We start from the raw sequence: 27,821 nt of genomic DNA on the forward strand, positions 1-27,821 counted from the left end.
CTGCCTGGCCTCCTGCCAGGAACAAGCAGGAGCTGAAAACTAGAAGTTGAGGCGTGAGTTTGGCCACTCCATAGTGTGCATTTAGGGAGGGCAGCAGCACGTCACAGCCGCCGGCCGCAAGCCATCCGTCCATTCACTCATCTGTCCATCTGGCAGCCCGCTGTTCAGACCTATCTGTCTGTCCACCCATCTGTAAGCCTGTCTCTGTCCCATTGTCTATCTGACCATCTTTCTCTTACTGTCCTCTTCGTCCAGCTATCTGGCCTGTCTGTTGATCCATCTTTGTGTCTGTCTGTGGCCCCACCTGTTTGTCCATCTGTCCAATTATCTGTGAGTCTATCTGTGCATCTTCTTGTCCATCCATCTGCCCACCCATCTGTCCCTGTGTCTGCTCACCGGCCTCCCCTCTCCTCCTGGGCCACAGAGCCATGGCCCGGGGCTGTGGGGCCACGGTCGGCCTAGTCCTGCTGGGGCTGGGGCTGGCGCTGGCTGTCATTGTGCTGGCTGTGATCCTCTCTCGCCACCAAGCCCCCTGCGGCCCCCAGGCCTTTGCCCACGCTGCTGTTGCTGCCGACTCCAAGGTTTGCTCGGATATTGGACGGTGAGTGAGAGGTGGCGGGGAGCTGGGTGGCCCTTGGCAGCCAGACCCTCCTGGAGAAGGTGCGTGTGTGTGAGTGAGTGTGTGTATGGGTGTGTGGGGAGTGTGTGTGAGTGTGTGATTGCGTGCATGTGTGTTTGAGAGTGTGAGTGTGTGTGTGAGTGTGTGGGGGTGTGGGAATGTGTGTGTGAGTGTGTGTGTGAGTGTGCGTGTGTGTGTGTGTGTGATTGTGGGTATGTGTGTGTGTGTGTGTGTGTGTGTGTGTGTGTGTGTGGGCTTCAGCACCTGCAGGGCTTGGGCGCAAGGAGGCAGCCTCAGGGCCCTTGCACAGAACAGGTGGCAGGGTGTGCCCATGGGGCAGATGGTGATTTAGGGACAGTCGTGTGTGAGTCCACACCTGGCTCCAGGATTCAGGAGGCCCATTTGCATATCCTAGGTGGGAACCAGTCTGGCCCCACCTGACCCTGCTGGCCAGTGCAGGCCCCTTGGGTGAGGCCAATTCTCCAAGGCTGGGGTCTTCTCCCAGGGTCATAGGTGAAGGGCTTCAGAGGCTCCCTGTGTGGGTACTGGCCTGCTGGGGTACACACAATGCTGCCACAGCCAGTCTGCCCCAATTCCCAGCCCATGACCACATCTCGGGTCTCTCTGTCCTGGGGAGCCTGGTGCCCCACCCCTCACATCCTCTCTCCCTGAGTCAGGGCCTGGGTCTCGTGAGCTGAGTGACTGATACTTGGTGTCCGGGATGAGGGTGTGGTGGAGAGGGGCCACGGTGGGTGTTTCCTGACCCTCTTCCAGGAAACCCAGCCCAAGGGAGGCCTCCGCTGCTGCCACTGCAGAGAGGACACATACAGAACGCCCCTTCCTGCCCCCTGCCTCCCATTGGGCCCACAAAAGCCGGGGCAAGCCTCCCCTCCCTGCCAGCCACCTGGTCTGCTTCCCAGAAGTTCTGTCTTGCAGGCTCTTGGGAGGATCCCAGTGCTTTGTAAACTAAAGCAAGGGAGGCGTGGCCGTTCTCTCTCTTTGTTCATTCATTCACCTTTTGAGTCATTCCTTCCTCCCTCCATTCCCCCATCTGTCCATCCTTCCCTGCCCTGATTGCTCATGCCACCCCCCAGCCCCTCCTGACCTGATCATTTGGTTTCTCTTCAGGGATTTTTGTCTCCTCCCACAGGGCTGAGAATGACAGCTCAGGGACAAGTGGGGGCTGGGGACTGCTTGGTCTCCCCAGTGGCTCCCAGGGGATTTGAGGGATTGATGCCAGCTGCCACCCCAGGCTGTGCCCCTCCTCTGCTCAGGAGGACATACAGAGATGTGGCACCCACTTAAACTCAAAGTTGCAAAGATGCAAATGAGACTGGGGTCTCAGGCACCAGAGACCACCGTGGGCACGTGGCCTTTGGGAGTGGGGACCTGCTGCCACAGATCTCTGAGTGGAGTCTGGACCTACTGGGTCTCCCCAAGTGACTGTCTGGGGGTCTCTGTAGCATGCCCTGCTGTGTGCGTGAGGGTCAGTGGTTGGCTAGGGGGTCTCTGCTCTAATGCTCCCTCCGCCGGCACTCCCTCAAACTCTCCCTTGGTGAAGAGAGAGGATGTGGTTTGCCCCAGTGTTTTATCGAACAACTCTCTCCACTTCCTGTTTTCAGAAGCTGGGAGTGGAAGAGAGCCTGGGGCTGGCCCCAGCTGCTGCTGCGGAACAGGGGTCACTGGACGCTGGGACCCTGGCCGGGCTGGCTGGGGGCCTCAGGAAGAGGCCTGCTGCAGCGTCATCCTGGTCGAGATCCCTCCCTGCAGGGGCCCCTGGCCATGCTGCCGCAGGGTCTGCTGGGGCCACCAGAAGCCCATGCTCCTGCCTCCATCTCTCCCCTCTGTGCTCACCTCTCACCAGCAGGCCCTCCCAGAGTCCAGTCTCCTGCTGTTTGTTTGTTTGTTTGTTTGAGACGGTGCCTCGCTCTGTCACCAGGCTGGAGTGCAGTGGCGCGATTTCGGCTCACTGCAACCTCCACCTCCTCGGTTCAAATGATTCTCCTGCCTCAGCCTCCTGAGTAGCTGGGACTACAGGCGCCAGCCACCATGCCCAGTTAATTTCTGTATTTTTGGTAGAGACAGGGTTTCTCTATGTTGGCCAGAATGGTCTCAATCTCTTGACCTCATGATTTGCCCACCTCGGCCTCCCAAACTGCTGGGATTACAAGAGTGAGCCACGGTGCCCGGCCCAGTCTCCTACTCTTTCAGCAGGTTTTATTCTTGGGATTCTGCTACAGCTGGCACCTCTGGGTGTGAGTTCCTAAGGCTTATGTGAGTGTGAACCCAGCACCATGCCTAGTAGACATACAAAAGAAGCATGGTGACATCTCCAGCATAATGACTGGAGATCCTTGTCAAAAAGGTGATTTTTGGCTGAGCATGGTGGCTCACACCTGTAATCCCAGCACTTTGGGAGGCCGAGGCGGGTGGATCACTTGACGTCAGGAGTTGGAGACCAGCCTGGGCAACATGGTGAAACTCCGTCTCTACTGAAAATACAAAAATTAGCCGGGCATGGTAGCAGGTGCCTATAATCCCAGCTACTCGGGAGGCTGAGGCAGGAGAATCACTTGAACCTGGGAGGCAAAGGTTGCAGTAAGCCAAGATTGCACCACTGCACTCCAACCTGGGTGACAGAGCAAGATTTGGTCTCAAAAAACAGAGAGAAAAGTTTGTATTTTTGTTCTAATGGTTATCTTAATATCTTCATTCTATAATTATATGTTTTACATAATTATAATCACTATATAAGATATACTACCCCTAGTACTTTGTTTTTTGGATATCCTGTTTGCTCCTGATGGTTAATTTATGTGCCAACTTGCCTTAGTTATGATGCCCCATTGTTTGGTCAAATACTTGTTAGTATCTTTTTTTTTTTTTTTTTTTTTTGAGACGGAGTCTCGCTCTGTCACCCAGGCTGGAGTGCAGTGGCCGGATCTCAGCTCACTGCAAGCTCCGCCTCCCGGGTTTACGCCATTCTCCGGCCTCAGCCTCCCGAGTAGCTGGGACTACAGGCGCCCGCCACCTCGCCCGGCTAGTTTTTTGTATTTCTTAATAGAGACGGGATTTCACCGTGTTAGCCAGGATGGTCTCGATCTCCTGACCTCGTGATCCGCCCGTCTCGGCCTCCCAAAGTGCTGGGATTACAGGCTTGAGCCACCGCGCCCGGCCACTTGTCGGTATCTTGCTGGGAGGTTATTTCATAGATGTGGTTAACATTGACAGGCAGTTGACTTTAAGTAAAACAGAATACTCACCATAATATGGGTGGGCCACCTCCAATCAGTTGAAGGCCTTAAGAACAAAAACTGAGGTTTCCCAGAGAAGCAGGAATTCTGCTTCAAGACTATAACACATAAATCCTGCTTGAGTTTCTGGCCTGCTGACTGCTCTACAGGTTTTAGGTTCCAGACTTCGAGATCAACTCTTACCTTAATTTATAGCCTGCGGGCATGCCCTACAGATTTTAAATTTGCTAGTCCCCACAGTCGTGTGAGCCAATTCCTAAATAAATCTCTCTCTGTCTATGTATAACCTATTGGTTTAGTTTCTCTAAAAAACTTTTACATCCAGTTTCCTGGATGTTAAGTAATACTGAACCTAGCTAGTAACTTCTTCTTTTTTTTTTTTTTTGAGACGGAGTTTCGCTCTTGTTGCCCAGGCTGGAGTGCAGTGGTGAGATCTCGGCTCACCGCAACCTCCGCCTCCTGGGTTCAAGCGATTCTCCTGCCTTAGCCTCCCAAGTAGCTGGGATTACAGGCATGCACCACCACACCTGGCTAATTTTGTATTTTTGGTAGAGGCAGGGTTTCTCCATGTGGGTCAGGTTGGTCTCAAACTCCCGAACTCATGTGATCTGCCTGCCTTGGCCTCCCAAAGTGCTGGGATTACAGGCGTGAGCCACCGCACCCGTCTCCTAGTAATTTCTTCTTTTCCGCGATGTGTGTCTTATCTCTAATAATACTTTTCTTCTTGAAGTCTACTTCATTAAAAATAGTAATGCTGGGCATGGTGGCTCATGCCTGTAATCTCAGCACTTTGGGAGGTCAAGGTGGGTGGATCGTCAAAGCCCAGGAGTTCAAGACCAGCCTGGGCAACATGGTGAGACTCTGCCTCTACAAAAATACAAAAATTAGCTGGGTGTGGTTAATATAATTCTAACTTGGCACACTTGTAGTCCCAGCTACTTGGGAGGTTGAGGGGGGAGAATCACATGAGCCTAGAAGGGAGAGATTGCTGTGAGCCAAGATCACGTCACTGCGCTCCAGCCTGGGAGACAGAGTGAGGCTCTATCTCAAAAAAAAAAAAAAAAAAAAAAAAAAAAAAAGTTATACAGCTTTCTGGGTTAGTGCATGTATGATATATTTTTCATTATTTTCCACCTTTCTGTGTCCTTATATAAAAGCCATTAGTTGGGTTTTACTTTATTTCCAATTACTTTAATTTTTATTGATTGTCCTTTTAAATGTAACTAATGATTTATTTGGGTTGAAAGCCACCACCAGTTTGTTTTCCCTGCCTGTTCTGTTTCTTCTTATCTCCTCTCACATCTTGTTTTGCATTTATTATTTTTATTATTCAATTTCCTGCTTCTCTATTAGTTTCATAACTGTACAGTCTTGGAGTTATTTTAAAAGATGACAGCAGATTATTTTAGAGCTTACAACATGCATCCTTCACTTACCAAAGTCTTAACATGAGTTAGTACCTTTTTTTGTTGATTTGTTTTTTCTTGAGATAGAGGGAGTCTTGCTCTGCTGTCCAGGCTGGAGTGCAGTGGAGCGATCTTGGTTCACTGCAACCTCTGCCTCTTAGGTTCAAGCAATTCTCCTGCCTCAGTCTCCTGAGTAGCTGAGACCACAGGCGTGCACCACTATGCCCGGCTAACTTTTGTTTTTTTCTAGTAGAGACAGGGTTTCACCATGTTGGCCAGGCTGACCTTGAACTCCTGACCTTAAGAGATCTGCCTGCCTCGGCGTCCTAAAGTGTTGGGATTACAGGCATGAGCCACCGCGCCCAGCCTATGAGTTAGTATTTCTATCCTCTTCCTAGTCAGTACAAGAACCTTGGAACAGGAACGAAATTTACCCCCAACGACTTATATGTTAATACTTTTGTGTATTTTAAATATGCGTGTGTGTGTGTATGTGCATAGATGTATCTGTGTGTTTTCTGTGTTTTTATTCTTATTTATGTTGAGAGTATAGAGCAATGTAAAAGTAAAGAGAATTGTATAATGAAGCCCCATGTATCCATTCAATTTCAACAACAATCTTATGGCCAAGCTAATTTCATGTATACTCTTTCTCTTTCCTACTTCCTTCTACCCCACATTATTTCAGTGCAAATCCAGATATATAACTTTACCCATACATATTTCAGTATGCTTTATTTATTTTAAACCCCACAAGATATCATTTTCTATACTACTACAATTTTATAACAATAACATTCATTTAGATTCACCCACACATTTACCTCTTCTGTTACCCTTTTTTTTTTTTTTTTTTTTGAGACAGAGTGTCGCTCTGTCACCCAGGCTGGCGCAATCTCAGCTCACTGCAAGCTCCGCCTCCCGGGTTCACGCCATTCTCCTGCCTCAGCCTCCCGAGTAGCTGGGACTACAGGTGCCCGCCACCATGCCCAGCTAATTTTTTGTATTTTTTAGTAGAGACAGGTTTCACTGTGTTAGCCAGGATGGTCTCGATCTCCTAATCTCGTGATACACCCGCCTTGGCCTCCCAAAATGCTGGGATTACAGGCATGAGCCACCGTGCCTGGCCACCCTTTGTTTTTATTTATAAAAATAACTTTGGGAAAAAATATCTTTGGGCACATGGTCAAGGATCTCCTGAGGGCTGTGACATGGGCAAAATATACATATATATTCCATATATATATATATATTCCACTTTCACTCTTTTGTTTTTTTGAGACCAAGTCTCGCTCTGTTACCCAGGCTGGAGTGCAGTGGTGTGATCTCAGCTCACTGCAACTTCTGCCTCCCAGGTTCAAGTGATTCTCCTGTCTCAGCCTCCTGAGTAGCTGGGATTCCAGGCGTGAGCCACCAAGCCTGGCTAATTTTTGTACTTTTTTTTTTTTTTTTTGAGATAGAGTCTCGCTCTGTCGCCCAGGCTGGAGTGCAGTGGCACAATCTCCACTCACTGCAACCTCCACTTCCCTGGTTCAAGCAGTTTCCCTGCCTCAGCCTCCCGAGTAGCTGGGATTACAACAGGTGCATGACACCATGCCCTGCTAATTTTTTTATATTTATGGTAGAGACAGAGTTTCACCATGTTGGCCAGACTGGTCTTGAACTCCTGACCTCAGGCAATTCACCTGCCTTGACCTCCCAAAGTGCAGAGATTACAGGCGTGAGTCACTGCACCCGGCCCTTTTTTTTGTTTTTTTAAGACAGATTCTCACTCTGTCCCCCAGACTAGAGTGCAGTGGCGAGATCTCAGCTCCCTGCAATCTCCACCTACAGGGTTCAAACGACTCTTGTGCCTCAGCTTTGCAAGTAGCTGGGATTACAGGTACCCACCACCACACCTGTCTAATTTTTGTATTTTTGGCAGAGATGGGGTTTTACCATGTTGGCCAGGCTGGTCTTGAACTCCTGACCTCAGGTGATCCACTCGCCTCGGCCTTCCAAAGTGCTGGGATTACAGGCATGAGCCACCGTGGCTGGCCATTTTCACTTTTGAAGGATATTGTTAGTGGGCGTAGAATTCTAGGTTGGCAGATATTTTCTTTCCTCAGTTTGGAAACATGGTTCCCTTGTATCTGATTTATCTTGTTTTTATTGGGAAGCCAATTCTCAATCTAATTTTGCTCATTTGAAGGTAATGTCTTTTTATGTTGTTTTGTTTTTTGAGATGGAGTCTCACTCTGTCGCCCAAGCTGGAGTGCAGCTGTGCGATCTCAGCTCACTGCAAGCTCTGCCTCCTGGATTCAAGCAATTCTCTGCCTCAGCCTCCAAAGTAGCTGGGATTACAGGTGTCCACTACCACGCCCAGCTAATTTTTGTATTTTTAGTAGAGATGGATTTTTGCCATATTGGCCAGGCTGGTCTTGAACTCCTCAGTTCAGGTGATCCACCTGCCTCAGCCTCCCAAATGCTGGGATTACAGGCGTGAGCCGCCCCCTCACCCTGGCCAGAAGGCAGTATCTTTTTTTCCTCTGGCTACTTTAAAAAGTTTGCCTTTGCTTTGAGCAGTTTTACACTGATACATTTAGGTGGCTCTTCATTCCATGGCTTGATTCTTTTTTGTCCACTTTAGAAAATTCTCAGTTTTATCTCTTCAAGTATTATGTCTTCCCCATCCTCTCTCTACTCTCCTTATGAGACTCCAATTTCACATGACCTATGCCTTGTTAAAGTATCCCCCATGTCTCTTAATCCATTTCCTGTATGTTTTATCTATTTTTCTCCTTGTACTTCATTTTGTATATTTTGTATCAAACTGTCTCCCAATTAGCCAGGCGTGGTGGCCGGTGCCTGTAATCCCAGCTACTCAGAAGGCCAAGGTGGGAGAATTGCTTGAACCCAGGGAGTGGAGGTTGCAGTGAGCAGAGATCATGCCAGATCATGCCATTGCACTCCAGCCTGGGTGACAGAGTGAGACTCTGTCTCAAAAATAAATAAATAAATAAATAAAAATAAAAACCCTATCTCCCAGTTCACAATTTTTTTTTTTTTTTGCATGTTTGTCTCTAGTCTGCTGTTCAAATTGAGTTCCTAATTCCAATTTTTTTTTTTTTTTTTTTTTTTGAGACTCAGTCTCTATCTACTGCCCAGGCTGGAGTGCAGTGGTGAGATCTCAACTCACTGTAGCCTCCACCTCCCGGGTTCAAGCGATTCTCATGCCTCAGCCTCCTGAATAACTGGGATTACCACCATGCCTAGCTCATTTTTGTATTTTTAGTAGAGGTGGTGCTTCGCCATGTTAGCCAGGCTAGTCTTGAACTCCCGGCCTCGTGTGATTCTCCTGCCTCTGCCTCCCAAAGTGCTGGGATTATAGGCCTAAGCCACCACTCCCAGCCTCCATTTTTAATAGTTGCTAGTTTTTTGATAAAATTCTTGTTTCTTTATATCCTTGAATATAGATATAAAGTACTTATTTTAAAGTACATGGTCTGAGAGTTCCATAATCTGGAGATCCTATAGGCCGTTTTAAAAGTTGTCTGTGCTTTCTCTTGAGGTTTGTTCCTGCTGTCTTATTTCCTTGTTTGCTTGGTTGTTTTTAATTTAGCACTGGAGGGTGTGTATAAAAATTGTTAGAGGCTGGGTGCGGTGGCTCATGCTTGTAATCCCAGCACTTTGGGAGGCTGAGGTGGGCAGATCATGAGGTCAGGAGTTCGAGACCAGCCTGGCCAACACAGTGAAACCCTGTCTTTACTAAAAAGACAAAAATTAGCTGAGCGTGGTGGCGGGTGGCTGTAATCCCAGCTACTTGGGAGGCTGAGACAAGAGAATTGCTTGAACCCAGGAGGTAGAGGTTGCAGTGAGCTGAGATCGAGGCACTGCACTCCAGCCTGGGCAACAGAGTGAAATGCTGTCTCAAATAAATAAATAAATAAAAATTAAATAATTTGAGGCCTAGGAGTCTGAAATTCTGGGATGTCCTTTAGGCAATTTGAGTGGCTGAGATGATCTGAAGCTGGATCCAGTGCTCCTGAGGGCTGCTCTATTTCTGGTTGACTGTCACTCCTAGAGTAAGAAACCTGCACCCCCACGTGTGGGGCATTGTGGCATCCCCTCCCTCAGCCACGTGAGTAGGTCAACAGCACTGCTCTAGACCAGGTGTGGTGGCTCACGCCTATAGTCCCAGCTACTCGGGAGACTGAGGCAGGAGGATTGCTTCAGGCCAGGAATTTGAGACCAGCCTGAGCAATATGTTAGGTTGGTACAAAGGTAATTGCAGTTTTTACCATTAAAGGTAATGGTGACCCTGTCTCAGCAAAATAAAAAGCAAAAAAAAAAAAAAAAAAAGAGAAAAAAGAAAAAAAAAAAATCACTGATCTATTTCTCAGCCTCCTCTTCAGGATTGGCTGTCGCCTTGAGGGGAATGCTGGCCTTGTCTGTCTCCAGCCCTGTCCTTCTCTGCCTCCTATGCCTTTAAGCATGTTTTCTATTTGCTAGGCTTTTCTAGTTCTCTGCGGGAATTGTGGTCTGAATTACAGTCTCCCATTACCAGGAAGTCTGACTTACATTTAACATATTTTTTTTTTTTTTTTTTTTTTTTTTTTTGAGACGAAGTCTCACTGTGTCCCCCAGGCTGGAGTGCAGTGGCTCGATCTTGGCTCACTGCAAGCTCCGCCTCCCGGGTTTAGGCCATTCTCCTGCCTCAGCCTCCTGAGTAGCTGGGACTACAGTCGCCTGCCACCACGTCCGGCTAATTTTTTGTATTTTTAGTAGAGACGGGGTTTCACCGTGTTAGCCAGTTAGTCTCGATCTCCTGACCTCGTGATCTGCCCGCCTCAGCCTCCCAAAGTGCTGGGATTACAGGTGTGAGCCATCCTGCCCAGCCTTAGTGGATTTTTTTTTTTAATGTAAGGGAGCAAGGCTAACGCTGGGGCCTGGGTAGGAGGCCATTGCAATAACCCAGGTGAGGGAGGTTGGTGGCTTGGACCAATGTGGTGGAGATGGAGGTAGAACCTCCAACCTGAGTCGTTGGTGGGTTGGATGTGGGGAAGGAAGAAAGTGACCAATCCAGGATGGCTCCAGGGTGTAGGCGCTGAGCAAAAGGGGGGGGGTGGTTGTGTCTATTTCTAAGACAACGAGGACTAGGAGATGAGCCATTTCGCGGGGAAAGTTGGAAGGAAAATCAAAAGTACAGTTTAGGTCATGGTATGTTTGAAATGTTTCTTAGACAGCCGGTGCAGGTATCTTGTGCATAGCTGGGTATAAGTGTCTGGAGTGTAGGGAGAGGACTGGCTGGAGATAAAGTTGGGGAGTTACCAGCACACAGGTTGCATCTCATGCCATGAGCCTAGATGGACTCACCCAGGGAGAAGAGATAGATGCACAAGGACCACGGACCAAGCCTGGGGCCCCCAACATCAGGAGTCGAGGGAGGTGGGAGGAAAACCAAAGCCTGGCAGCGTAGGGGAGGTGGGTGCAGGGTACCGGGCCGTTCCCTCTTGGGACTTTGGTTTTCCCATCTGTAACCGTTTTCCCCATTTTGCCCCGAAAGCCAAAACAGTTGACAAGGCTGGAAGCAGACAGGTTGGGGAAGCAAGGGTGCACTCCATTTAGTTAGGAGGTGAGACCTTTGTCTGGGATGGGCATTTAAAGTGTTTTTCCCTCCAGTTTGTCATTTGGCTTTGTTTATGGTGTTTTATTATTATTAAAATTAGTGCTTATGCCTGACTTGTTTATTTCATCTTCTGGCTTTGTGCTCTCTTTCCCATTCCAAGATTACATGTGTCCCTATGGCGCCCATGTGTGCCACGTTGGGCCAGGGAGGGCCATGTGGCTCAGGAGCTGGGGAGGGTTTGTGTCCAGATGGAACCGCCAGGTCCAGCCACAGACACCTTAGCCGAAGGAGGGTGCTAGGGCCAGAGGCTCCATGGGGTGGGTGCAGGGACCCAGGTCCACTCCCTCTTTGGGCCTTGGTTTCCCCATCTGCAACTGGTATTTAAATGCTGGCTTCTGACCGGGTGCAGTGGCTCATGCCTGTAATCCCGGCGCTTTGGGAGGCTGAGGTGGGCAGATCATCTGATGTCAGGAGTTCGAGACCAGCTTGACCAACATGGAGAAACCCTGTCTCTACTAAAAATACAAAATTAGCCGGGCATGGTGGCACATGCCTGTAATCCCAGCTACTCGGGAGGCTGAGGCAGGAGAATCACTTGAACCCAGGAGGCAGAGGTTGTGGTGAGCTGAAATCATGCCATTGCCCTATAGCCTGGGCAACAAGAGTGAAACTCCGTCCAAAAAAAGGGAAAAGTTGGCTTCTTGAGGTTCTGGGGAGCATTCCTGGGTGTAAGGGAAGAGGTTGTCCTCGGTGAGCTGTGCAGGCCTGTGCCCCAGGGACAGGGTCACAGTGTAGGCCAGGCTGACCAGCCCCTCAGCACTGAAGGGCCCACCTCTTGCTGCCCGTGATAGATGGGGAGGGGTAGGCCAGAGCATGCATTCCCTTTCTTTCTTTCTCTCTCTCTTTCTTTCTTTTTCTTTCTTTCTTTCTTTCCTTCTTTCTTTTTCTTTTTTTCTCTCTCTCTTTCTTTCTTTTCTTTCATCTTTCTTTTTCTTTCTTTTTTTTTTTTTTTTTTTTTGAGACGGAGTCTCGCTCTGCCGCCCAGGCTGGAGTGCAGTGGCCGGATCTCAGCTCACTGCAAGCTCCGCCTCCCGGGTTCACGCCATTCTCCTGCCTCAGCTTCCCGAGTAGTTGGGACTACAGGCGCCCGCCACCTCGCCCGGCTAGTTTTTTGTATTTTTTAGTAGAGACGGGGTTTCACCGTGTTAGCCAGGATGGTCTCGATCTCCTGACCTCGTGATCAGCCTGTCTCGGCCTCCCAAAGTGCTGGGATTACAGGCTTGAGCCACCGGGCCCGGCCTCTTTTTCTTTCTTTTCTTTCTTTCTCTCTCCTTCCTTCCTTCCTTCCTTCCTTCCTTCCTTCCTTCCTTCTCTCTCTCTCTCTCTCTGTCTCTCTCTTTCTGAGACACTCTTGCTCTGTTGCCAGGCTGGAGTGCAATGGCACGATTTTGGCTCACTGTAACCTCTGCCTGCCAGGTTCAAGCGATTCTCCTGCCTCAGCCTCCCGCGTAGCTGGGATTACAGGTGCCCACCATCACATTCAGATAAGTTTTGTATTTTTAGTAGAGACAGGGTTTCACCATGTTGGCCAGGCTGGTCTCGAACTCCTGACCTCAAGTGATCCGCCTGCCTCGGCCTCCCAAAGTGCTGGGATTACAGGCATGAGCCACCATGCTTGGCCTAGGCCAGAGCATTTCCATAGGCTCAGGGCCCCAGGAGAATTTGTGGGGCTTGTCAGCTCAAGCCCCATGCCCTGGTGGTGGGAAGGATCCTGGGGCCACCTGCCAAAGACCAGCTTTGAAGTAGTTGTGGCCAGAGTGTCCCTAGTGAGATGGGGAGTGGAGTACCATGGTGGGCTCCAGGGCCATTGTGAGGGACTGAGAGGTGGCCTAGGCCTGGTTCTGCCTATGGCATATGAGCTGGTGCTGCTGGGAGCAATGGCAACAGAAGCACTTTGCAAACTGAGAAGCACCTTGTATATGGCAAAGGTCAGTGTAAATGGCATCACATTTGCAGCTGTAGAATGTTGTGGACCTGTGAGCAGCTGGATTTGATGGGGAAGCCTGGTTGTGTTCTGTGACCTAATCTGGGGTTTGGTGGCAGCAGATGGGCCACCTGTCACCATTCTCCAATGAGTGCCAGCTGAGCAAGCCTAGTGGGGAGGCAGGGGGAGGGGAGCCCCACCACCGACTCTGTGCTGTGTCCCCTAGAGCCATTCTCCAGCAGCAGGGCTCACCTGTGGACGCCACCATCGCGGCTCTGGTCTGCACCAGCGTCGTCAACCCTCAGAGCATGGGCCTGGGTGGAGGGGTCATCTTCACCATCTACAATGTGACGACAGGTGGGCCCACATGTGACCTGCCATGGGGAAGATGGGCTTGTCCACACCACAGAGGAACCCCTTCTCCAGCCAGTCCCATCCACTCAAGACCGCTTCTGGGTGCTCTTGGGCCCCCTGTCCTGCCCCCTTCACCTCAGCTGTGCAAAGCCCTTGTGTCAACTCCTGTCCCCCTGTTAGCCCAGAGTCCATCTCATAATGCAGAGATGGAAACTGAGGCCTGGAGCAGGCCAGGGGCTGTCTGCAGGGTCCGTGAGCGCTCACCTGCCCTGCCCTACTCCAGGGAAGGTGGAGGTCATCAATGCCCGGGAGACAGTGCCAGCCCACCACGCCCCGAGCCTGCTGGACCGGTGTGCACAGGCTCTGCCGCTGGGTAGAGGTGAGGCCCCATGGGGGTCCCCCACTCCCACCCCCCAGGCCACTAGGACTGACCACTACACCCCCCAAAGGATCAGTGCCTCATGGACAGGCTGTGACTCCCTGGCACTGGGGGACAGGGAGTCTATGGGGAACCCCCAACCCCAACCTGCAGAGATTGAGGGATTGGGAAGGTCCCCCTTGGGAATGGGCGAGCTGAGGTGATCCTGGGAGAGGGCCAGGCTGGACAAAGGCCTGGAAGGTTGAGTGGAGATGGGTTAGTGGGACAGGGTGGGGCTCCTGGGGCCAGTTTGTGCAGGGCCCCTTGGGCCTGGCCATGGACTTTGTGGGGAGCCACAGGTGGTCTGAGCAGGGAGGGACATGGTCGGGTGTGGGCTCCAGAAAGCTCACTCTGGCTGCTGTAGCTGGGGGGCCACAGGTAGGGGTGATGGCAAACCCCTGGGAAGGCCTGGAAGCCACAGGTTTGAGTGCTGGGATGTGCCATGCAGGGGCCCAGTGGATCGGGGTGCCCGGGGAGCTCCGCGGCTACGCCGAGGCCCACCGCCGCCATGGCCGCCTGCCCTGGGCGCAGCTGTTCCAGCCCACCATCGCCCTGCTCCGAGGGGGGCATGTGGTGGCCCCCGTCCTCAGCCAGTTCCTGCACAACGGCTTCCTGCGGCCTTCCTTGCAGGCGTCAACCCTGCGGTGAGCCCCACATGGTGGCCCTGGGCTCCTGGGTTCAAGGCCACATCCTGTCTGGGCCCAGTCCACACCCCAGCTCTGCCTCAGTCCCTCCTACACTGGAGGATTGACCCTTGGGGTGCTGGCGACCTTAAGGCCCAGACAGAGAGCACTTTCCTGTTTCAGTTTATGGCCTTCCGGTCCCCTGTGGCACAGCCTAACTCAGGTGAGGCTGGGGGGAGTTTGTCGCCCAAGTGCTAGGACTCCACGGTATGGATTTGGGCTCTGCCACCAGCCCTGGCCCCGGCCTCCTCCTCCCTCTCTCTGGCATGGCAGGAGGGCTTCAACTGCCATTGTCACCCGCCCCACCCAGCCCACTGTCAGCCCCTCCCAGGAGTGAGGAGATGACAGGCCCTAGGTGGACCCAGGCCCCACTGGGAAATCTGCCCTCCCTGGACCAGGGCCATGAGCGGGGTGGGTGGTGTCAGTCCCACCGCCTCCTAGGGAATCCGTCCCCCGGTGTCCACCCTAGCGCCTCGGGACCCTGGGTCAGGGCACCCCCACTGTAGGGTCCTGAGGACTCCACCCACGAGAGCCCCGAAAGAGTGTGGCTGCCTCTAGGACCTGCCCCCACCCTGAGGCTCCCCCCATCCCCCAGCCAGCTCTTCTTCAACGGGACAGAACCCCTGAGGCCTCAGGACCCACTCCCATGGCCTGCGCTGGCCACCACCCTGGAGACCGTGGCCACAGAGGGTGCGGAGGTCTTCTACACGGGGAGGCTGGGCCGGATGCTGGTGGAGGACATTGCCAAGGAAGGTCAGCCTCCTTGAGATCCCATGCCCTGTCCCTGCTGGAGGAAGAGCCAAGTTCTGGGCACTGGGGGTTGAGGGCAGGCTCCTTCCCAGGCCCTGAGGGAGTGCTGGAGGTGCCTGGGACCCCGAGAGGTCATGCACCTAGCTCTGCCAGCCCAAGGACCCCTGTGGTCCAGGACCTCAGAGAGCAGAGCCTGCGGGTTAGAGCCAGCAGAGGGGCGTTACTGATGGTCACAACAGGCCTGGGTAGCCGAGCTGACCGTTCTCACAGGCTCTCAAAGGCCAGCTCCCTCTCCCATCTTCCCCTTCACCTCCCCAGCCTCTCTGCCTCTGGTCTCTGTACACCCCTCCATGCTTGACCCCAAGGGGCCGGTCCTGAGGCCACCGCCTACAAACCAGCCATCACCCTCTGTGTCCACAAGGCTAGAGCACGAGTGGGATCCCATTGTGTGACCTGACACCAGTGGCTATTCCTCCCTGCCTCAGTTTCCCCATCTGTTCATGGAGCCCTCTCCGTCTCACCCCAGGGAGCCAGCTGACGCTGCAGGACCTGGCCAAGTTCCAGCCCGAGGTAGTGGACGCCCTGGAGGTGCCCCTGGGGGACTATACCCTGTACTCACCACCGCCACCTGCAGGGGGTGCCATTCTCAGCTTCATCCTCAATGTGCTAAGAGGTAAAGCCCCTGCCCAGAGCCCTGGCCCCCCACACCCGGGAACTCAGACTCCAAGCTCAGCCAAGGCCCAGCTCAGCCTCCTCCTCCATAAACCGGGTTCACAGATGCACAATGTGAAGACCGAGCTGTGTAAACCAGTCATGATGGTGGGTTTTAGAGCTGACCTCCAGCTCCACCCATACGTGAGGCTTTGCTGAAGGGTGTGACATTGTTTGTCCAGAGTCCTCCTCCCCCTAGGTGACCAGTCCCAGACTCAGAAGCAGGTGGGCTGTGTGGGTGGTGGGCTGCCCATCACGGACATGCACCTGGGGGAGCGAAACCAGCCCAGCCCAAGGCAGCCTGCAGGGGGTTCTGGCAGTGCCAAGGCCTGGGGCTGTCTGCGCTGGCTTAATATTAGTGTCCTGTGTCTGCCATTACAAATCACCACAAGCTTGGTGGCTTAAAATAACAGCAATGTGTCCTCTCACAGTTCTGGAAGCCAGAAGCCCGATATCTAGGTGTCCACAGGGCTGCATTCCCTTGGGGGCTCCAGGGGAGAGTCTGTTCTTTGCCTTGTTGACCTAAATAAAAAACAGAACAAGGCTGTTGTTTCTTTGAACAATATTCAGAGAAAATGATGTTTATTCCAGAGTAGGCATCGCGGTGGGAATACCCACGCTACAGTAAACTGTGTGTGTGTTCAGGGAGGTGAAGGAAGACAAAGGTTCTCAAAAAGAAAATGAGGAAGAGTATATAATTTTTTTGCTTATAATCAATGATAATTTATTGTATATTTTATTTTTTTCATTGCATTGTTATTATTATTATTGAGATGGTGTCTTGCTCTGTCACTTAGGCTAGAGCACAGTGGCACAATCTCGGTTCACTGCAAGCTCTACTTCCTGGGTTCAAGCAGTTCTCCTGACTCAGCCTCCCAAGTAGCTGGGATTACAGGCATGGGCCACCACATGCCGCTGATTTTTATCTTTTTTTTTTCCTTTTTTTTTTTTTTTTTTTTTTGAGACAGAGTCTTGATCTGTCGCCCAGACTAGAGTGCAATGGCATGATCTCAGCTCATTGCAACCTCTGCCTCTCAGGTACAAGCGATTCTCCTGCCTCAGCCTCCCAAGTAGCTGGGATTACAGGTGCCTGCCATCATACCCGGTTAATTTTTGTATTTTTGGTAGAGATAAGTTTGCCATGTTGATCAGTCTGGTCTTGAAACTCCTGATGTCAGGTGATCCGCCCACCTCGGCCTCCCAAAGTGCTAGGATTACAGGCTTGAGCCACCATGCCCAGATGATTTTTTTTCTTTTTAGTAGAGACGGGGTTTCACCATGTTGGCCTGGCTGGTCTTGAACTCTTGACCTTAACTGACCCACTTGCCTTAGCCTCCCAAAGTGCTGGGATTTCAGACGTGAGCCACCTCTGCCTGGCTATTTTATTTTTATTTCATTAGTTTTGGGGGAACACGTGGTGTTCGGCCGCATGGAAAAGTTATTGAGTGGATGACTTCTTTTTTTGAGATGGAATCTCACTCCGTGGCCCAGGCTGGAGAGCAGTGGCATGATCTTAGCTCACTGCAACCTCTGCCTCCCAGATTCAAGCAATTCTCCAGTCTCAGCCTTTTTTAGTAGAAATGGGGTTTCACCCCCGTCTCTACTAAAAAATACAAAAAACTAGCCGGGCGAGGTGGCGGGCGCCTGTAGTCCCAGCTACTCAGGAGGCTGAGACAGGAGAATGGCCCGAACCCGGGAGGCGGAGCTTGCAGTGAGCTGAGATCCGGCCACTGCACTCCAGCCTGGGCGACAGAGCGAGACTCCGTCTCAAAAAAAAAAAAAAAAAAAAAGAAATGGGGTTTCACCATGTTGGCCAGGCTTGTCTGAAACTCCTGACTTCAAGTGATCTGCCTGCCTCAGCCTCCCAAAGTGCTGGGATTACAGGCATGAGCCACTGCACCTGTCCTTTAGTGGCGATTTCTGAGACCTTGGTGCACCCATTACCCAAGCAGTACACACTGTACCTAGTGTGTAGTCTTTTATCCCTCATCTGCCTCCCACCCTTCCCCTTGAGTTCCCACGGTCCATTATAGCATTATCCCCCCGAGACAGAGTCTCGCTCTGTCACCAAAGCTGGGGTGCAATGGTGCATCTCGGTTCACTACAACCTCCGCCACCTGGATTCAAGCGATTTTCCTGCCTCAGCCTCCCAAGTAGCGCCTGCCACCACATCTTTTTTTTTTTTTTTTGTATTATTAGTAAAGATGAGGTTTCACCATGTTGGCCAGGCTGGTCTTGAACTCCTGACCTCAGGTGATCCGCCTGCCTTGTCCTCCCAAAGTGCTGGGATTATAGGTGTGAGCCACCATGCTGGGCCCCATTATATCATTCCGGTTTTTTGGAGATGGAGTTTCACTCTTGTCACCCAGGCTGGAGTGCAACGGTGAGCTCTCAGCTCACTGCAACCTCCACCTCCCGGTTCAAGCGATTCTCCTGCCTCAGCCTCCCTAGTAGCTAGGACTACCCGTGTGTGCCACCATGCCCAGCTAATTTTTATATTATTAGTAGAGATAGGGTTTCATCATGTTAGCCAGACTGGTCTCGAACTCCTGAACTCAGGTGATTCACCCGCCTTGGCCTCCCAAAGTGCTAGGATTATAGGCATAAACTACTGCGCCTGGCCCAGTATATTGTTTTTATTCCTTTGCATCCTCATAGCTTAGTTTTGGTATATAAAGCTAAGCTTAGCTTTGCGTCCTCATAGCTTAGCTTTGGTATATAACTGTTTTGGGCTTGGCTTGGTAGCTCATGCCTGTAATCCCAGCGCTTTGGGAGGCCAAGGCGGGCAGATCACAAGGTCAGGAGATTGAGACCATCCTGGCTAGCACAGTGAAATCCTGTCTCTACTAAAAATACAAAAAATTAGCCAGGCATGGTGGTGGGCGCCTGTAGTCCCAGCTGCTTGGGAGGCTGAGGCAGGAGAATGGTGTGAACCCAGGAGATAGAGCTTGCAGTGAGCCGAGATCATGCCACTGCTCTCCAGCCTGGGGGACAGAGTGAGATCCGTCTCAAACAAACAAACAAACAAACAAAGAAAAAAACGTTTTGAAATGATCATCTTTGGTTACTGGGATGCATGGAAAAGTGATAAGGGTGGCACTAGTCTGAGGCTGGACAGGCCACTCCTGGGCAGATGTCTTTGCAGAAGTATTTTTTGTGTAAGGTTGTGATGGCCTTTGTGTAAGGTTGTGAGTTGTTTGTTTTTTGAGGCAGGGTCTTGCTCTGTCACCTGGGCTGGAGTGCAGTGGCACTGTCAAGGCTCACTGCAGCCTCAACCTCACTTCAATCCTGTCACCTCAGCCTTCCAAAGTGCTGGGATTACAGGTGTGAACCACCACATATGGCTGCAGCTCTATTTTGACAATTTTCACCGCCTCTTACCACTTCCAGTGGCTGCCAGCGTTCCTTGGCTTGTGGCTGCCTCACTCCAGTCTCTGTCTCCATGGTCACACTGGTTTCTCCTCTGCTCTGTGTGTCCTCTCCTCTGTGTGTCTGTCTTACAAGTACACTGTGATCACATTCAGGGCACATCTAGATAACCCAGGATCATCTCCTCCTCTCAAAATGTTTTACATACTTTAGGCTGGGTGTGGTGGCTCATGCCTGTAATCCCAGCACTTTGGGAGGCTAAGGCGGGTGGATCACTTGAGGTCAGGAGTTGGAGACCAGCCTGGCTAACACAGTGAAGCCCCATCTCTACTAAAAATACAAAAATTAGCCAGGCATGGTGGCATGCGCCTGCAGTCCTAGCTACTCAGAAGGCTGAGGCGAAAGAATCACTTGAACCCAGGAGGTGGAGATTGCAGTAAGCTGAGATCACGCCACACACTCCAGCCTGGGCGACAGAGGAAGACTCCTCCAAAAAACACAAAAAAGGCGGGGCATGATGGCTCATGCCTATAATCCCAGCACTTTGGGAGGCCAAGGCAGACAGATCACTTGAGGCCAGGAGTTTGAGACCAGCCTGAACAACATGGCAAAACCCTGTCTCTACTAAAAATACAAAAAAAGAAAAAATTAGCTGGGCGTGGTGGCGAACGCACGTAGTATCAGCTACTCAGGAGACTGAGGCACAAGAATCCCTTGAACCTGGGAGATGGAGGTTGCAGTGAGCTGAGACTGCACCATTGCACTCCAGCCTGGGCGACAGAGTGAGACTCTGTCTCAAAAAAAATCGTTAACATACTTTTCCACTTAAGGTATTAGTCACTCTTGTGCTATGTAAGTAGTATCCACAGGTTTTGGGAATTAAGATGTGGGTGGAGCTCTCTGGGGAGGGGGGCAACATTCAACCCTTTACATAGGGTGACCCCAACCTGTGCCCCGACCCCTCTCCAGGGTTCAACTTCTCAGCAGAGTCTGTGGCCAGGCCTGAGGGGAGGGTGAACATGTACCACCACCTTGTGGAGACGCTCAAGTTTGCCAGGGGGCAGAGGTGGAGGCTGGGGGACCCTCGCAGCCACCCGAAGCTCCAGGTGAGGTTGCTGAGGTTGCTGGGATTGGGGGCTGTCCTCCTCCCTGGCTTAGGACTTAGCATGAAAGGAGGGTCAGGCCCAGCAGGGGGAGGTTGGAGGGAGATGTATGTGGTTCTAGGCCAGGGCAGGACTGAAAGGGATCCCGGGGTGGCAGGTACGGGGGTCAGATGCAGGAGTGGCACCATATCTCAAAGGACCTGGAGGGTGGGCAGAGTCTAGACTTAGCCTGCGTTTGAGGGAGGCCTGGCCACAAGGTAGAGGACAGGCTGGAGGTGGCTCCCATGGGGGCTGAGCTTGTCCTGCCCTTGGTTCTATGGATCCCGCTTGGCCCCTCACTGATCCTGCCACCTGCCCACCCACCCCAGAATGCCTCCCGGGACCTGCTAGAGGAGACCCTGGCCCAGCTCATCCGCCAACAGATCGATGGCCGGGGGGACCACCAGCTCAGCCACTACAGCTTGGCCGAGGCCTGGGGCCACGGGACAGGCACATCCCATGTGTCTGTGCTGGGGGAGGATGGCAGTGCCGTGGCTGCCACCAGCACCATCAACACACCGTGCGTGGGGCCTGGGGGAAGGCTGGTGGCCTCACTCCTCCTCTCCTAGACCTGCACTCCCCCAGCCCCATGTCCCCTCACTTGTCCCCATGGGGCAGCACCTTGCTTTTGCCCTTTGTCTCCTCCTCTGTTTCAAAAGAGGCCCCCACCCCTGACATCTCTGGCTGGAAAGGCTGCTGCTGGGGTGGCCCCGAGCCAAGACTTATCTGGGAATGGGCGGCCTCACTCAGAAGGGTGCCCTGATATGGGGGCACAGGTGGGTCTTTGGGGACCCCTCCTGGGTGATGCCAGGGAGAGAACAGTGGCTCCAGCATGCTTCGGGGCAGCTGTAAAATGAGGGGGTCCTGCAAGGTGGGCAGGGCAGGCGGTGTCTGGTGGGAGCCCAGGCTCTGCCTCCACGGCTGCAGCTTTGGAGCGATGGTGTATTCACCACGGACAGGCATCATCCTCAACAATGAGCTCCTGGACTTATGCGAGCGATGCCCCTGGGGTTCTGGCACCACCCCCTCACCTGGTGAGAACAAGGCTTCCCACCCGGGGTCCACAAGGGCTCCCCACCAGGGGAGAGGAGAGAGGGGGTTGGGCTGGGGCTGCATGCTGACCCCTGGATGGGTCACTGCACTCGCTAAGCTGCTGTTTGCTCAGCAGTGAATGGAGACAGGGTGAGTGGAGCTCCCGGAGGGTGCTGGCCCCCAGTTCCAGGCGAGCGGTCCCCGTCCTCCATGGTGCCCTCCATCCTGATCAGCAAAGCCCAGGGGTCGAAGCTAGTGATTGGCGGGGCTGGCGGGGAGCTCATCATCTCTGCCGTGGCCCAGGTGAGTCTGGGGGGGCTCTGGGCTCCAGTGTCTCCTCTCTGGGCAGCATACTGTCTGACTCTCCCTGGAGTGGGGATGTGAGGGCTGAAGTAGGGTAGAGGGTACCCCCTTTCTCCCTGCATCCCTCATCTCTCCCCCAGGCCATCACGAACAAGCTGTGGCTTGGCTTTGACCTGAGAGCGGCCATTGCAGCCCCCATCCTGCATGTCAACAGTAAGGGCCGTGTGGAGTACGAGCCCAGCTTCAGCCAGGTGAGGCTGAGGTCCAAGCTGGATGCCTAGGGCAGAGCCCACTCCCCAGGTCCATGCTGCTCAAAGCCACCTGAGAGGAACTCAGTCACTGAGATTCTTAGGCCAGGTACACTTCAGCTTTGGGGGGCCATAGGAGTTGGGGACCTCGATGGGTGAGGCTGTCAGTGACCTCCAGGCCAGTTCCGTGGCCTCCAAGACAGAGAGTAGGGTGTTGTCTACACTGCTCCCAGGCTGAGGATCTCAGCAACTTGGTCTCTCTGGTCTGTCATTGATGCCATTTTTCAGAAGTGAGTTTTCCTAGCTGGGGCCTCTCAGACTCTCCCTCATGGTGACTATTTCCTTGTGTGATTTGTAACTTATATTTGTGACTTTATTTGTAAAAGAGGTTGTTTTTCCTGTGGCAGTCTATAAAGTGATTTTCTTCTGGGGCATTGGTGGTAATTTTTACTACAGGTGTGTGCCACCACACCTGGATAGTTTTTATTTTTTTGTTTTTCGTAGAGACAGGGTCTCTCGCCACGTTGCCTAGGCTGGTCTTGAACTCCTGAGCTCAAGCAATCTTCCCACCTTGGCCTCCCAAAATGCTGGAATTATAGGCGTGAGCCACCATGTCTGGCCTACAAACATTTTTTTGATTCCCCACAAAAGCCCAGGGTGCAGCTCCAGGGGCTGAATTCTCCTGGTTGACTCCTCCTCCATCCATAGACACAGACTTGGCTTCCTTGGAGAATCTTTGGGTTGATGGATGCCCTTTGTTATGACCTATTTAAAAGATTGATAGGGCCGGGCACTGTGGTCATGCCTGTAATCCCAGCACTTTGGGAGGCAGAGGCAGGTGGATAACCTGAGGTGAGGACTTCCAGGCCAGCCTGGCCAACATGGTGAAACCCCGTCTCTAGTAAAAATACAAAAATTAGCCAGGCATGGTGGCGCACACCTGTAATCCCAGCTACTCAGGAGGCTGAGGCAGGAGAATTGCTTGAACCTGGGAGGCGGAGGTTGCAGTGAGCTGAGATCGTGCCATTGCACGATTTTTGTTGCCTGGGCAACAAAAGCAAAATTCTGTCTCAAAAAAAAAAAAAAAAAAAAAAAAAAAAAGATTGATATCTTTTCAAGGCTCCAAACTTGGTTCCTGAGGTCAGTTCAGTTCAGCTAACTGAGGTTCAAAGTCCTCAAAGCTGCCTCTCCTGTTATGAGATTTCTTCGGTTTCAAGTCCACCTTCCAAGCCCTTAGAACCTGAGAACCATGGACTGGGACCTTAGTGTAGGAACAGAGTGTAGTCCCCAACAGTCTTAGTCTTCACACCTTGAGACTAAGGACCTCAGCCTGTTAGGCTCAAATTCTTGGAGTTTGCAGGCCTCCCTCCCCATGTAGGGTCCTTCGCATGACAGGAAGACCCTCTCAGGGCTCTCAGGTTCCAGGGATCTTAGATATGGAGGATTTCAAGATCCAGGGCACATGCTTTGGAGCCCTCCTCCCTTGACTCTTTTTTTATTTTATTTTTATTTTTTAGGCAGTCTCACTCTGTCACTCAGGCTGGAGTGCAGTGGCACAATCTTGCCTCACCACAACCTCCGCTTCCCAGGTTCAAGCAATTCTCCTGCCTCAGCCTCTGAGTAGCTGGGACTACAGGCGTGCAAACCAAGCCTGGCTAATTTTTGTGTTTTTAGTAAAGACGGGGTTTCCTCATGTTGGCCAGGCTGGTCTCGAACTCCCAACCTCAAGTGAGCTGCCCACCTTGGCCTCCCAAAATGCTGGGCTTACAGGCATGAGCCACTGTGCCTGGCCCTCCCTTGACTCTTGACTGAAGGACCTTTGTCCTCGTGAACATCAATTCTCAGGACCTTTCACTCTGAGGACCTGAAATGCTGAGAATTTGGGAGTTGACAGTCTGGGGACTGGGATTAATGGAATCCAGTGGCCCACGAACTTAAGGTTCTCAGTTCCCTTGGGGAGTTGGAATGTCAGCTATTCAGGTCTAGGGCTTTCCATGGAGTAAATCCTAAACTCTGGGTTGGAGACTTCGAGCCTCCAAGGACCTTCACAGCTAAGGCCCAGGGACTAGGGTGAGGAGACTCTTTGATCTTCAGAGTCTTGGAGTTTGGCCAGTGGACTCTGAGGAATGGAGTCTCTGAGCACTGTAAGTCCAGCTTTGGCTTCAGCAGTGAGGATCTTGGCCTTCAAGTCTAAGGACAGTGGGCAATTCTACGAATTGTCAGGCACGGGGAACTTATAGCCAAATGTGCAGGGCTCCAAAGACCTCATTTACCCTGTCAGCAGCTCAGGCCATGTGGCATCACTTGAAGCACCTAGATGTCTCCGGAATCTCAGGCCCTGCGGGGTAAGGTTCCCGGGCCTGACAAGTCTTTTTTCTTTTTCTTTTTTTGGCTTGTTATTGTCGTTGAGACACAGTTTCACTCTGTCACCCAGGCCGGAGTGCAGTGGCGCGATCTCAGCTCATTGCAACCTCCACCTCCTGGGTTCAAGTGATTCTCCTGCCTCAGCCTCCCGAGTAGCTGGGATTACAGGCCCACACCACCATGCCTGGCTAATTTTTGTATTATTAGTAGAGATGGGGTTTTGCCATATTGGCCAGGCTGGTCTGGAACTCCTGACCTCAGGTATCCGCCTGCCTCGGCCTCCTAAATTGCTGGGATTACAGGTGTGAGTGACTGCACCCAGCCAAGTTCTCAGGTCATTAGTCTTAAATGGTATCTGGAAACACGGGGCCCTCGTAGCACAGGTCCCTGTACTCTAGAACCTCTGCCTCTTTACAGACTGGTAGTTCGTGAGGACCATAGCCCCCGGGCAAGGTACTTGGCATCTTAGGAACAAGCACAAGGCTAGGGCTACTTTGGTCTCTGACTTCCTTGAAGTCCACAAATTCAGGGTCTTGAGTCTGAGCCTGTAGGCTCCCATACCCTGAGTGTCTCACACTGTGGGACTGTGTGTGCCTTTAGCTTAGGGATTTAATTTCCTTGGATTCATGGGTATTCACGTCCTTATCCTAGCTGAATTCTCCACCAACAGACACCAGAAGGGCCCTAAAGTTGTGGGTTCCGGGGTGTCTAAGGTCTTGACATCGTGTGTTGAGATCATAGGTCTTTTTTGAAATTTTTTTGAGGCAAGGTCTTGTAACCGCGGATTCATCAAGACAGGGGAATTACAATAGAGAAAGAGTAATTCAGGCAGAGCCTGCTGGGTGGGAGACCGGAGTTTTATTATTACTCAAATCAGTCTACCTGAACATTCGGGGAGTAGAGTTTTTTCGTGTTTGTTTTGTTTTGTTTTTGAGACAGAGTCTTGCTCTGTCGCCCAGGCTGGAGTGCAGTGGCATGATCTGTAACCTCTGCCTCCTGGGGTCAAGCAATTCTCATGTCTCAGCCTCCCAAGTAGCTGGGATTTCAGGTGTGTGCCACCAAGCCTGGCTAATTTTTGTATTTTTAGCAGAAACAGGGTTTCTCCATGTTGGCCAGGATGGTCTCGAACTCCTGACCTCAGGTGATCTGCCCACCTCGGCCTCCCAAAGTGCTGGGATTACAGGCATGACCACCGCACCTGGCTAGGGTGCAGTGTTTTTAAGGACAGCTTGGTGGGTTGGGGGAAGCCAATGAGCCAGGAGTGCTGACTGGTCAGGGATGAAATCACAGGGAGTTGGCTGGGCCCGGTGGCTCACGCCTGTAATCCCAGCACTTTGGGAGGCTGAGGTGGGTGGATCACCTGAAGTCGGGAGACCAGCCTGGCCAACATGGCAAAAACCTGTCTCTACTAAAAATACAAAAATTAGCAGGGCGTAGTGGCAGGCGTCTGTAATCCCAGCTACTGGGGAGGCTGAGGCAAGAGAATCACTTGAATCTGGAAGGGGAAGTTGCAGTGAGCCAAGATCATGCCATTGCATGCCAGCATGGGTGACAGAGCAGGACTCCATCTCAAAAACGCGCCCGGCCTACTGTCTTTGTTTTAAACTAAAAACTGGCCGGGCGCGGTGGCTCAAGCCTGTAATCCCAGCACTTTGGGAGGCCGAGACGGGCGGATCACGAGGTCAGGAGATCGAGACTATCCTGGCTAACACGGTGAAACCCCGTCTGTATTAAGAAATACAAAAAACTAGCCGGGCGAGGTGGCGGGCGCCTGTAGTCCCAGCTACTCTGGAGGCTGAGGCCGGAGAATGGCGTAAACCCGGGAGGCGGAGCTTGCAGTGAGCTGAGATCCGGCCACTGCACTCCAGCCTGGGTGACAGAGCGAGACTCTGTCTCAAAAAATAAATAAATAAATAAATAAATAAATAAATAAATAAATAAACTATAAACTAAGTTTCTCTCAAAGTTAGTTCAGCCTACACCCAGGAATGAACAAGGACAACTGGGAGGTTAGAAGCAAGATGGAGTTGATTAAGTTAGATCTCTCACTGTCTCAGTCATAATTTTGCAAAGGTGGTTTCAGTCTTGCTCTTTTGCCCAGGCTGGAGTGCAGTGTCACGATCAAGGCTCACTGTAGCCTCAAACTCCTGGCCTCAAGGGATCCTCCTGCTTCAGCCTCCTGAGTAGCTGGGACTACAAGCACAGGGCCACCACACCCGACTAATTTTTTTTTCTTTTCTTTTTTAATAAAGACGTGATCTCGCTATGTTGCCCAGGCTGGTCTTGAACTCCTGAGCTCAAAAGATCCTCCTGCCTCAGCCTCCAAAAGTGCTGGGATTACAGGTGTGAGCCACCGGGCCCAGCCCAATTTTTGATTTTCTTGTAGAGACGGTGTCTTGCTTTGTTGTTGCCCTGGCTGCTCTCAAACTCCTGGCCTCAAGTGATCCTCCCACCTTGGCTCCCAAGTGGCTAACACTGTAGGTATGTGCCACCATGCCTGCCTTTTTTTTTTTTTTTTTCGGAGAAACAGGATCTTTCTGTATTGCCCAGGCTGATCTCAAACTCCTGGCCTCAAGTGATCCTCCTTCCTCAGCCTCCCAAAGTGTTGGGATTACAGGTGTGAGCCACTGTGTCTGGCCTCAGTGTCTAAATCTTGAGAAGCCATGCCCTTCATCGAAGGCCCCCTGAACTCAGATTTGTACTTCAAGGCCCTGGTGTCCTTGGATCCAGAACAGACATGAACTTGCATCTGGAGGTCTTCAGGCCTGGGTGGTGTCCTTCATACATAGTCCCTGGAGGCTGACCTTGTCCTCTATGGGCCTTTAGATCTCTTCCATGCTCCCATCAGGTCCTCCCCTCTTCCTGTGTCTTCAGGCCCTCTTCTTCTCAGTCTTGCCTTTTGATCATTTTTCTCATTTCTTGCAGAGGCCCCTTCCTTCGGGAGATGGGCTGAGCTGCCCTCCCCTGTGAACCTGCTTTCTCTCCTCTCCAGGAGGTACAGAGGGGACTCCAAGACCGTGGCCAGAACCAGACCCAGAGGCCCTTCTTCTTGAACGTGGTCCAGGCCGTGTCCCAGGAGGGGGCCTGTGTGTATGCCGTCTCGGACCTGAGGAAGGGTGGGGAGGCCGCAGGCTACTGAGACACTGCTCTGCCCAGACCTGAAGTCCGGCCCCACCATGGGTCCTATGTCCAGGCCGGACATGGCTGGGGGACCAAGTACTCCGGCAGGATCTGGACCCCTGGCAGGGGAGTCCAGCTGAGAGTGGAAGAGGTGGCAGGGACCAGCTGGGCAGATGGGAGGCTGGGCCCCGTCCCTGACCCCCTTTCCCAGAGCCCCTGGTGGCCCTGAATGGGCCTCTCTATCCCTCCTCAGGCGTCTTGCCTGGGGCCACTCTCCCACCCGCTCAACCTGTATATCCTCCAGTTCAAGATTAAAGAAGAGGCGGACAGTGGCCTGATTCCATGGTTCTACGTGGGGGAGGGGACCATCGGACAGTGCACAGAGGGGTGCCTGCACCAGGCTCCTATGGTTCTCCACACTGCACCACCATGGAGGTGGGGAAACTGATGCTCGCA

At 52.2% G+C, this 27,821-nt stretch overlaps 1 protein-coding gene across 4 annotated transcripts; it reads left to right on the top strand.

Annotated features, from left to right (window-relative positions):
- On the top strand, positions 1-27,703 carry LOC105497409 (glutathione hydrolase 5 proenzyme). Of its 4 annotated transcripts, none has more exons than XM_011768479.2 (12): positions 1-601; positions 13,098-13,228; positions 13,509-13,604; positions 14,092-14,287; positions 14,922-15,079; positions 15,603-15,749; positions 20,126-20,262; positions 20,628-20,818; positions 21,226-21,332; positions 21,464-21,633; positions 21,774-21,884; positions 27,238-27,703. In XM_011768479.2, the coding sequence occupies exons 1-12, from the start codon at positions 429-431 to the stop codon at positions 27,382-27,384; spliced, it is 1,764 nt and encodes a 587-aa protein (XP_011766781.2). In that variant the 5' UTR covers positions 1-428; the 3' UTR covers positions 27,385-27,703. The 4 variants fall into 4 exon arrangements, with proteins under 4 accessions (XP_011766781.2, XP_011766784.2, XP_011766787.2 ...); XM_011768481.2 differs by having other exon boundaries at positions 15-601; positions 21,467-21,633; XM_011768482.2 differs by lacking the exon at positions 21,774-21,884 and having other exon boundaries at positions 12-601.
- The last annotated feature ends 118 nt before the right edge of the window (positions 27,704-27,821 follow it).

This window comes from Macaca nemestrina, chromosome 15 (genome assembly GCF_043159975.1).
Source record: "Macaca nemestrina isolate mMacNem1 chromosome 15, mMacNem.hap1, whole genome shotgun sequence".
NCBI classification, from domain to species: Eukaryota; Metazoa; Chordata; class Mammalia; order Primates; family Cercopithecidae; genus Macaca; species Macaca nemestrina.

Bases quoted from the DNA above. Each gene is read 5' to 3' on its own strand.
- LOC105497409 (XM_011768479.2), top strand. From the start codon at position 429: ATGGCCCGGGGCTGTGGGGCCACGGTCGGCCTAGTCCTGCTGGGGCTG. The intron at 15,750-20,125 runs GTAAAGCCCCTG...ACCCCTCTCCAG, and splicing joins CATCCTCAATGTGCTAAGAG to GGTTCAACTTCTCAGCAGAG. The intron at 20,819-21,225 runs GTGCGTGGGGCC...CCACGGCTGCAG, and splicing joins ACCAGCACCATCAACACACC to CTTTGGAGCGATGGTGTATT.